The sequence below is a fragment of the Juglans regia genome, chromosome 11 (genome assembly GCF_001411555.2).
Source record: "Juglans regia cultivar Chandler chromosome 11, Walnut 2.0, whole genome shotgun sequence".
NCBI classification, from domain to species: Eukaryota; Viridiplantae; Streptophyta; class Magnoliopsida; order Fagales; family Juglandaceae; genus Juglans; species Juglans regia.
This window is the reverse complement of record NC_049911.1, coordinates 25,906,955-25,917,658: the sequence shown is the minus strand read 5'-3', so window position 1 is coordinate 25,917,658 and position 10,704 is coordinate 25,906,955. Positions and strand designations below refer to the sequence as shown.

General features: G+C 35.2%; 1 protein-coding gene across 2 annotated transcripts; it reads right to left on the bottom strand.

Annotated features, from left to right (window-relative positions):
- Nucleotides 1–2,062: 2,062 nt before the first annotated feature.
- On the bottom strand, nt 2,063–10,332 carry LOC109007197. Of its 2 annotated transcripts, XR_001998751.2 has the most exons (7): nt 10,242–10,332; nt 7,255–7,589; nt 5,804–6,251; nt 5,101–5,393; nt 3,817–4,179; nt 3,468–3,519; nt 2,063–2,495 (listed from the first exon to the last, which is right to left on the bottom strand). XR_001998751.2 is itself a non-coding variant. In XM_018986764.2 (6 exons), exons 2-5 carry the CDS (start codon nt 7,558–7,560, stop codon nt 3,835–3,837), a joined length of 1,392 nt encoding a protein of 463 aa, XP_018842309.2. In that variant the 5' UTR covers nt 7,561–7,589; nt 10,242–10,332; the 3' UTR covers nt 3,251–3,519; nt 3,817–3,834. The 2 variants fall into 2 exon arrangements, 1 of the variants encoding a protein (XP_018842309.2); XM_018986764.2 differs by lacking the exon at nt 2,063–2,495 and having other exon boundaries at nt 3,251–3,519.
- Between the last annotated feature and the right edge of the window lie 372 nt (nt 10,333–10,704).

Genomic DNA, 10,704 nt, shown 5'->3' with positions numbered 1-10,704 from the left:
CTTTATTGTTTCATTTTTTTATAAAAAAAAAAATCAAAAGGCTATTTTTTTAATTATCTTTTCAATTTTTGTTTTAATTTTCATGTTTTTAATTTTTCATTTGTTATAATTACTTTTTTTTTAAATGTTTTTGTACGTTTTTTACAAGAACAAAGAATTAAAGATTTGATAAGTGAATACCTGTAATGACGAAGGAAAATACAAAAGTCACGGACAATAGTTTCGATTGTTTTTTTTTATACCAAATAATTATGAAAATATTTTTTAATGATATTGTAAATTTTTTCAAATGTTTAAGAGGATTAAAAATTGTATGAAAAAATGTAAAAATAAAAATAAGAGAATTACATTTATCAGGACCTAGAATTGGGAGTCATAGCACTACCCAATGGTGAATGCACTGATGTGTCAAACTTGAAGAACATCTTTAGACCTCATTTGGTTACACAAATCATCTCATTTTATCTAATCATTACAATTTTTTTTAAACTTTCGCATAAAATATAATAAACAATTAAATTTTTTTAAATCTGAAATAAAAATTATATTCTAACAATATTTTATTTAACTTTCATCTCATCTATATAACCAAACGAGACCTATTCACAGGAGTGGGAAAAGACTTTGGCATAAACGTGTACATGTTTACATTAGAACAAAACGGCCTAGAACTAGAAGTGAGAGGTTTCGAACTTTGTAACTTCAAATTACTATGATGTTGTACTTACTACCTCAAATTATCAAAATTGATACATTAAATTCAAGAATAATAATATATACAAACTCCATATGTAAGATGCTTTTTATAAAAAAGTAAATCTCACTACAAAAAAGTGTGAAAAACTTTTTTTTTTGTGAAATCCACTTTTTTATAAAAGACTTGCACGAAGCATGCAAATTTAAAACTTGTCCCTAAACATTACTATATATTCAATTATAAAAATTAACACTTTGCACTCTCATTTAAAATTTGATCGTCAAGATCATGCTACATAACTTATTTTTCATCCATATTAGTGGTTAAGATTGGATGAGGATGCATGGGGGACATTTTCTAAATTTGAACGATACAAGGCGCTTTGACAATTTAAAGTGCAAAACTCCTAATAGCGAGAATGCAAAATGTAATCTATTTATTTATTTATTTTCATCATTATCCATCAAACGCGTTCGATCATACAGATACTAGGACCAAACAGTATTGTTCGATACTTCCTTCAAATGTTTCGCATGTGAACTATGCAATTGTACAACTCAATTGCAATATCAAAGTCTCATGCAAAAGAAACTGTGGTTGTTTATACCCTTTTTGTCTCCTATGAGTAGGTTGTTTCAGATTCCTACAAAGAATTGAGTCACGTTTCGCCTCTATCTTTATTTACGTATCAGAGTTGTTGAGCCCACTTATTATACGTAAATTGATGATAACACTTAACAAACAGACTGATAGAAAAGAGCTCTTGAGACAAACTGTTACAACAATTAAATACTAAAGGATCACATTAGTTCCCTATACTTTTATTTATAGTCCGAGTGGCCCTTTTTTTCCTCCCCAGATAGGATTTGATGTGCAAAATCCTCGAGTTTCAAATCAAAATTGATCAAGTCTCTCCCGTTGGTATCATTTCGAAACCTCTACTTCCCATCTCTTCTAGACTTCCTATGAGTGAGCCATTGAGAATATCTACATTAGCAATAGGGGTGTAGAACTTGACCGGATTTTTACCGGTTCGGTCCAAAACCCATATTCAGACTGATAGGATTACACCCAGGCGGTTGAAAGAAAAGGATACGTAACTAAATCCAATTTAATGACCCGATTATCCGTAACCAGGTCCCTTTTATTTATTAAAAAAAAAATTGCTATAAAAATATTTTTTAAAGTTTAAACATTTTTTTTAAAAAAAAATTATTAATAAATCTGGATTAAAATCTAGTTACAATCCAGATATCTAAATCCGGTTACAATCCCGATATCCAGATTCATAGCCAAAAAAGGAAAAAAATTCCGGATATCCAGATTCAATCCAGTTATTCACCCGGATTATTTTTGGATTAATCCTGACGGATAACTGTCTGATTTTTAGAATTCGGATCCAGATCCGGTTGCACACCCCTAATTAGCAACCACTCTCAACTAATATTTTTTTAAAGAAAAAAAAAATAGAGAGAGAACTCCCCAACCAAGAGAGGGGTGAAGGGGGTACCAAGAACGCAAAAGATGAGTTTTTTTTTTTTTGGCCGGCGGGGGGGGGGGGAAGAGAGCATCGATCTGGGTCAAGGACTAGCACCTAGAACTGTTCTTGCAACTGCCTTTGTGTATGGTCCAATTAGATTTACATAGCACTCGTTAATAGAAGCATCCTCGAAGGCTGGTAAACTTCAGAAACCGAAGTTGAAACTCAATGCTTCACATTGTGTAAAAACAACGCCGCCAACCATGTTGCTGGCTCCTTTTGCAGCATTCATGGCTGCAAGTGCCCTGCGAAATTGCTCTGCAGAGACACGAATTAGGTTTCGCACCAAGAACAAGGTCAAAGCACAATAATATTTCACCTAGTAGTGGGGGAGATTTTTAATAACGATGTACCATGGATGCCTATATACCAAATGCATCAGCAATCTTTCTGCTGGACATGCTAGAGCAGATCTAAAACCAAGAAGCTAGTGAAGCTAGTAAAATTTGCTATATACCATCAACTCCGGGGAGTTGCATCAAACCGGCAACTTTCAACCTTCAAGCCTGAAGGTATCAACTTGTATGATAATAAATCAACTTACTCTCATAATAACGAAAATCAATCCACCAGTGAAAAGAACCAAAAATTAAAAAGATGCAATTCCACGGCTATTTGTGAGATATCGCATTGCACATTGGATAGACTAGGCTGCACCTCTTGCACATTTCATATACCAATTAGCAAAATAACAAATATCAGATACTACCTTTGCAACGCAGCTGACCCACTCCACCGCTGTGGGCTAGCATTCAAACCATCTAAACCCAGACGCTTGGGTTAAAGCTACCATTCCTCAATGGAAACAACCCACGCCTAGTATACCAATCAGATTTCTGTCGGTGTGTACCAGACTCCCAACATCTTGATATAAAACCAGGTAATTTAAGATATATCAAGAGAAATGGTAGACTGCAGTTAGAATGTTGTGCAGGACATAGTAGAAATTTTCGAGTAAACAAAATAAAACAAATATTATAAAAAAAAATTTACTTAATACTCTGTGCAAATAATTCTGCCAAAAGCACTAGTCATTACTAAATGCAAACTCTCAACCATTCAGGAGTCATTAACTTCAAAATATTACTTCCTAACCAATAAACCAAAACCCAAGTCTCACTTCTCTACAACAAAGTTCTGAACAGGACTCAACCACCAAATTGAAAGAAATTGATTCTACCAGCACAAATGATCCCTTCCCAAGTTTGAAACAGTAATTAACTTACTTACCTAGATATGTTCTTCCTCTGTGCATAATCCATACCCGTGCAAGATCTGGACCCTGAAAATTTTTGGAATGAAATTTAAGCTAATGCTTTAATAGCAATAGATCAGCTATACCCACCAAACAACTACAATATCCGCCACCTATCACACCCTGTCTGTTGTGCATTAAACGGTCTCTTAAATTATAAAAGCCTTTTTATATGTCCACAACCGCAGAACCTGTCTTATGATGTGTATACCTTACCGTGACTTTCGACAAGGACATTGTGGGATGCCCTATTAGGTAGGCAAAATAATCGATAAAATACCAGAAATTGTTTTCTATTTTTGACTGAAGAGCAGGACAACTCACCAGTCTTAAGCATAATGACTAGTATCGATCGTAAGGGTTTCCATAATCTTCGCGCCTTTGACGCTGAAATTCATTAAATTTGTTGTGAGGCCTTGAAGAGTAATTTTCCATAGGGTTTGGATATCGGCTTCTTGAATCAATTGCTAAACTGGCCCCAGGATAATGAGGATTGGCCAAGGTGCCATCATACTCGGAATAACCATGCTGTTTATAACCACCAAAACCAGAAGAGGGCAATTGCTGATGTGCCTGTTGTTGACGCCTCTTGGCATCAAATTGGAGAAACTCCTCCCACTGTTTTGCATGAGTACCCTTCAGAATAGCCAGTTGCTTCATGTAGTTCTCTCTCATCTCCCTAATAGCCTTTGACCCGTAGGTAGAATCAATAGTTAGAAATCACAAGCTCAAAATCCATAATCAAGAGGATTTTAACAACAATTATGTGCTCCTCAGTACAGCAAAGCACATAGTAGTTCACCCTACGATGAGAAACAAGATTAAAATGATGTGTCTAATGGGATACATCTTCCATTCTCATCTTAGTTTCATTAAAAATTTTGAGCTTTTTGGGCAATATTTGTAGATTCTCAACTCTTATTACTCAACTTCAAGCTTTACCACGGCTGCAAAGTCTACTCATATAATAATAATAATAATAAAGAACCCCATGACTGCAAAACCCTTCACCAGAATATTTGCCACACTCATATGCACTGAACAGTCTAAAGGCACAGAGGTAATTATAATAGCAAGCTTTACCATCACAAAAAGATCCACCTGGCACTCCACAAACAATTAAAAAAGTGTAGAGAGGGGGGGGGGGGTGTTAAAGAAGAAAATATCAGGCTAGACATGTAAGGCATTAGCACCCAAAGACTCGTTTTCCAGGATATCAAATGAGGAAAAAAATTCCAATTAAAAAGTATTTTCCCACTTAATTTAGAATTTTTTTTTAAAACATGATCTCTATATTAATTTAGAAATTTGAACTTCATAGACTTCATCGATGTTAACAAATTAAAAAATGGATATAACCAAATATTGTTGTGTAAAGCCATATGCCCAAAGCCGCACCATTTTCCCCTCCATAAAGCTTTCCTTAGACAAACTAATTTTATAAAAGCAAGCTTATGGCCAAAATTTTAGGATTTATACAAAAAAGAAAATAAAAAATTTTCATATTTCGCAAAACATCTGAATATTTAGTGTACGTTGAAAATGGCCTAGGCCCATTACACCCGCTCTCACACTGTATGTACACCAGCACTATGAGATAGTTCTTACCTCACGATGCCTGTAATTTTCTTCATCTTCTTCCTTGTCCCGAATTCTTCCAAGTTCCATTGCCTCCCTTTTAAACTCCAACTCTAGTCCTTCTAATGTCTGAGGGAAGGAATCAAACTGACGACCAGTTTGCATATCAGATCCTCTCCTCTCATTATCCCATCCATCAGTTCTATAAGCATTGATGCTCTGATTATTACCATCATATGAATTATTTGACTTGCCTATGTAAGGAGGACATGCTGGAGACTTTGAACGGCTTGAGCAATCTCTAGCTCCATTATTACCATAAGCTTCATGAAATGAAGAGTCTGTTAAGCACTTCATTCAAGATCCTAACATAGATGGTAGCTTTAATCAACACACTATCTTTATATTCTCATAGTGAAATCATCCAAGACAAAAGGTCCAGACGTGCCTCCAGTCTATAATCTCCTTTGGTGGACAATCAGATCAGTTCAGACTAAACCACGAAACGAAAGTTGACTTCAAACCGTACACAAAACGCCTAAACATAAGAACTTACCTCTTGCTGCAAGCAAATGATAAGCAACAAGCAGCACCATTAAGTGCTCAGAAAATAGGAGAAAATAAATTCAGAAACACATAGGGCGTATGTAGGAACCTAAAAGATCCACAAAAATACAAGCATGTAGTAACCAGCTTCTATGGACACCATAAACATATCCCATGCTGCCCCTACCTTGTGGAGAACCCCTTGAAAATTTCCGTAGATCATCCCGAATATGGTCTTCTGCAACCTTCTCTTGCCTACCAAACCTCTGCTGAACCTGAGATGCATTCTGAGAACTAGAACGAGACCTTTGGGAATCAGAGCGTCGCAACCGTGTATCAGCAGGGCTTTGTTTAGGTGACCTAGATCTTACCATGTGGGAACTAGACGAAACCCTTTGATCACCTTCCTCCTTAATCACTTTGTGCACAGCATCCACACCTTTTGCCAAAATTAGCCTATCCTTGCCACTGACAATAATAAATTTCTCCTCCATCTTGATTTTGCAACCAATATCCTTTTCAATCTTTTGTATAACTTTCTCTGTAAAAAGTGCTTTCACATGCTTTTCTCTAGCAGGTACCCTCTCAAAAAAATCTTGAGACTTGCGATTTGCTCCAAGAGTAGAAGGGCACCCCTATAAATATGGAAAGCAGCAGGGAATTTATGAAAAAAAAAAATCTTATTTTTGAAAATCAGCAATGTAATTTATGATATACATGAGACTTTGTGGTTTTCAACTAGTTTCCATGGGTTTATATAATTATAATGCCAATTCAACAAAAGGTAAGGCTTTCACTCTATTTTCACAACAACTTTATGAATAAAACACCAAAATAGATTTGAGACATGGAAAATAATGAAAGCTAAGAACGGAGAAATGATATAAATGAGCAACAAATTATCCAACCAAAGGTTGCTCAGCCCATCAGTGTATGATGACTCACATACGGACATTAAACTCCATCCCTGCCCATATTGTTGCTTCCCAAAATGTTAAGATAATACTTCGCTTAGGCAACTATGAACTGTTTTAACACAGTAACCTCACAATTCAACCCAACTATGAACAATAAACAAAACTCCTGATGGCCCTACATCATGACTTTGTACTATCATTGTTCAGCTTCTTCTCTTATGTTAAAATCCCTCCTTGTATATTTGTGCTACAGTGCAGAGATGCATATCTGGATTAAAGTTACAGCAGTAAAAGTTAATCTCGGAGAAACAACGGAGAGCTAAATGAAAGCAGATGTTAAACTAAACTGGTCAATTGATACGAACCTGGAAGGGTCCAAGAAATATCTGTTGAAATGAACTAGATTGTTCACTGTAACTAGATAAATAAACTCCTACACCAGACATATTCCAATTATCAAGTCAGCTTCAATTTGACATGTGATATGCTATCATAAACCTGACCTAATCCCAGCAGGCTGAAACATAAACTTGAGCAGTGCCACTCATACCGATAAGGTATAAACCCAATAACTCTTAACATTTAACAGGTAAGCACAGCAACAAAGAAAATTTATACAGGTGCAAATTCAATACATATGTATACACGCACAAAAGCTGAAGTATGCAATACTCCCCAAAATGTACAACTAACACGGCATTTCTAGAGAATCCAGCAGTACCTGAGTAAAGTGACCAGACTCTCCGCATATTTTGCAAATCAATTCCTCTTCTTTCCTTTTCTTCCAAATCCTCTCAGTAGCTTTCGACTTGGCTTCCCAAACCTTAGCTTCTCGGCTTGTGAAATCAGTTGGAACAGCATTTGGGTCACGAGGAGGTTCCTCTTCCTCATCGGAACCCGCATGAGACCTTTTGTTTGTCTTTACCTTGTCCTGTACATTGGCAGTTGTCGATCCTAGAGGACCCGTGTACTCCTTGTAAAGCTCGCTAAAGTCATCGTCAATATCCTGGTCTGATCTTGTTGCCATTTCATAACAACCTTAACAAAATCCAGCACCTACATTTTCAAACACTGCACCTTATTAAACCCAAACATGACAGTGATATTCACAAAGCTACATCGATCAAGAACCTCTATTTTACAGTAACTCCATGGTGGACTTCTTGAGATCTTAATAATAAAGCTTCAGATTTATTAATGGCATTGAGGGGGCACAACTCAAGTACATAGGAAGTATACAAAAGGATACACTCAACTGGCAGGAAGAAGAAAAACAAAAATACAAAAATCTCAGCTGGAGAATTGCAAGCTGTTGAGCAGTCATCCAAGCATATAGATTGTCAAAAATTATGGCTATTAATTATGACTCTGTCCTCTCACGATTTCTACAAATTCAGGGCATTGCATTCTTGCCAAATTCACCACATTAAACATAAAGGTACCGAACATCTGAATTTCTAAGATCATCACAAGGATTTTGTGTAGCACTCCAGCACCAAATTGTGAATATATATAACCCACGTAGAGTTGGTAGGTTATAGAATTAGTGATGGGTGTTAAGTCCCACATTCGCAACTTATTAGGTGAGATTGGGCTTAATAAATGATTCTAATGAACTTCAAATTGACTAGTCTTTTGGGGTTATAGCATAGAAGTAACTAGTGTAGCTCTAGATTCAGCCAAAAAAACTAGTGTTGCTCTAGGTTGTTGCATATGGTATCAGAGCCACCTAGTAAGGTCAGTCGTGATACTAGAGCTTTGCATGACATGGCCCAGTGAAGACGTTGAGAATTTAAGGGGGGCATTACAAACGCCCAACCAGGGATATGAATAACCCATATAGAATGAGTAGGTTATCAAGTTAGTAATGGGTGTTAAGTCCTACATTGGCTACTTACCAGGTGAAACTAGGCTTTATAAGTGTTTCTAGGAAGTTTTAAATTGACTATTCCTTTTGGGGTTATAACAAAGATGTGGCTAGCACTTTCCCCAAGTTGTTACATTCCACCGCCCTCATGGGCATAACCGACTCAAAGCCAAAAGTTACAAATATTGCCTCCCATAAATTCCTAGCCAATTCACAATGTAATAGAAAGGTGATCAATATTTTCCCCATTTCGTTGTGAGGTATATCACGATTCAGTCTCTGTTTTGCTTGCAAATACAGCCCTATGGAAGCTACCCTTAGGGCGTCTTGTGTCTCCAAATGCACTTCAAGGCAAATGAGTTGACTAGAGGAATGAGTGTTTTAAAAATGACTTAACCTTGAAATTCCATTATATGCTTTGAAATGTTCTAGATTTTCTAATTACATCTTAGTTTTATGTAATTTTGGTTTCCTTATTCTACTTAGTCGGTTAGTCGGGTGCTTTCTCTTGGGTGTACTTTTAAGTACTTGGGTTTCACACCTATGCGTAATAAATATATCAAACATTCTCTTATGAAAACTAGAAAAAGATAAAAAAATAAATTAGGTTTTGTTTCTACAAGAAATATAGTTATATATTTTGGTTTCAAACTTCTTGCATTTCAATGCATCTCTACCCAGGGTCGAGGCCATGGGAGGGCAAGGGGGGGGGCCTTGGCTCTGACCCAAAAAAAGGATAATACATATATTTTTTATGACTAGAAAATTAATAACACACACACACACACACATATTATTCTTGTCTAATTTGTATATCTCCCTTACTTTTTGGTACCTTTTTAATTATCAAAAAAGCTTTTGGTACTTTTTTTCTTGTTCTTGTCCACAGTTCGTAATTGGCACTGGCCCATGTTCTTAAATGGCCAGTCTTAAGGGTGCCTTGCAAATTGTCAACAATTTTCTAATAGATCTTTCTTATATATCATCAAATTAGAATTTGGTCTCGTTTAGAATTTTATGGTAAGTTGGTAACTACATTTTGTTTTTCAGTTTTATTTCAAGAAATTAAATTAGAACATAATATTCACATTAGATTATTTCCCTTTTAAAGTTTGTAATTATCTAGTTAAAACATATTTAACAAAAAACTCCACATTCGCTACACAGTATGCAATTGCGCTACTTAAAAACTTCTAAATATATGACGCTACTGCTATACATTATTCAGTAAAATACAAAACTTAGTTTATGATTTATATATATACAAAACTTTTTTTTACTTCTTATATAGATCGTTTCCATAATTCAACCTCTTCTCTTAAATGCAACATATGAAAAGCTTAGATATAAAATTACTGGTATTTAAGGAAGAATGCAAATTTGAAATTTATTTTTTTTCTTTCTTATTTTTTACTTGTTTTTTTTATCAATTTGTCAAATATGTTTCTAAAAATTTTCAATTAAACTATTTATTCTAGACCTAAAAGTACTCCGCCCCTCCAAAATTATAATCCTGGCTTCGTCCATCTCTACCAATGAACTTCACTCCTATTCCATCTTTGAAAATTTCCAATGAAACAAGCGAGTACTAACCGCAATGAAAATCGGAGTCAGTGAAATTTTTGCGCATACTACGCTAAGCTAAAAGCGAATGCTTCAATGTGAGAGTACAGCTAAAAAAAATGCTTTCGAACATAATCAAATGTTAGGGGCACGGATAGTGAACGATTGGAATCACAGCAAGAATCGGAATTGGAATCACAGCAAGAATCGGAACCGCTTGAAAACACAGAGAAAAGAGGAAGAAAATAAGAGGAATAGGAAAAAGAAGCAAGTGATACCTTGCGAGAGAGAAGATAGTTAGGGTTTCGGACGACGACGAGAAGCTTGGGAGGGGTTAGGGCTCTGGCTCCATCATTTTCACCGCCAATGAATCGGTTAGATTTTATTTCTATTTTGTACTTTCTTGGGATAATCAAACTAAACTTATTTTAATTTTAATTTTTTATTTTATTGCTATTTTATAATTTTATTTTTACATGAGAATGATTATATAAAATTAAAATTATTTTCAATATATATATTTTTTATTTCACGGTTCTATTCTAAATTAAGAATAATTATATAAAAACGAAATTATTTAAAAAACTTCTAACCTCACGTTTTTAATGAACAGCTATTATAAAGAAAAAAAAATCATATTTAATGATGGATAAACAGATTACAATTTCTAAACAAAAAAACGAAAACCCTCCTCATCAATGAAGAATTAGAAAATTGGTTGTCCACCCAAAAACTCAACAC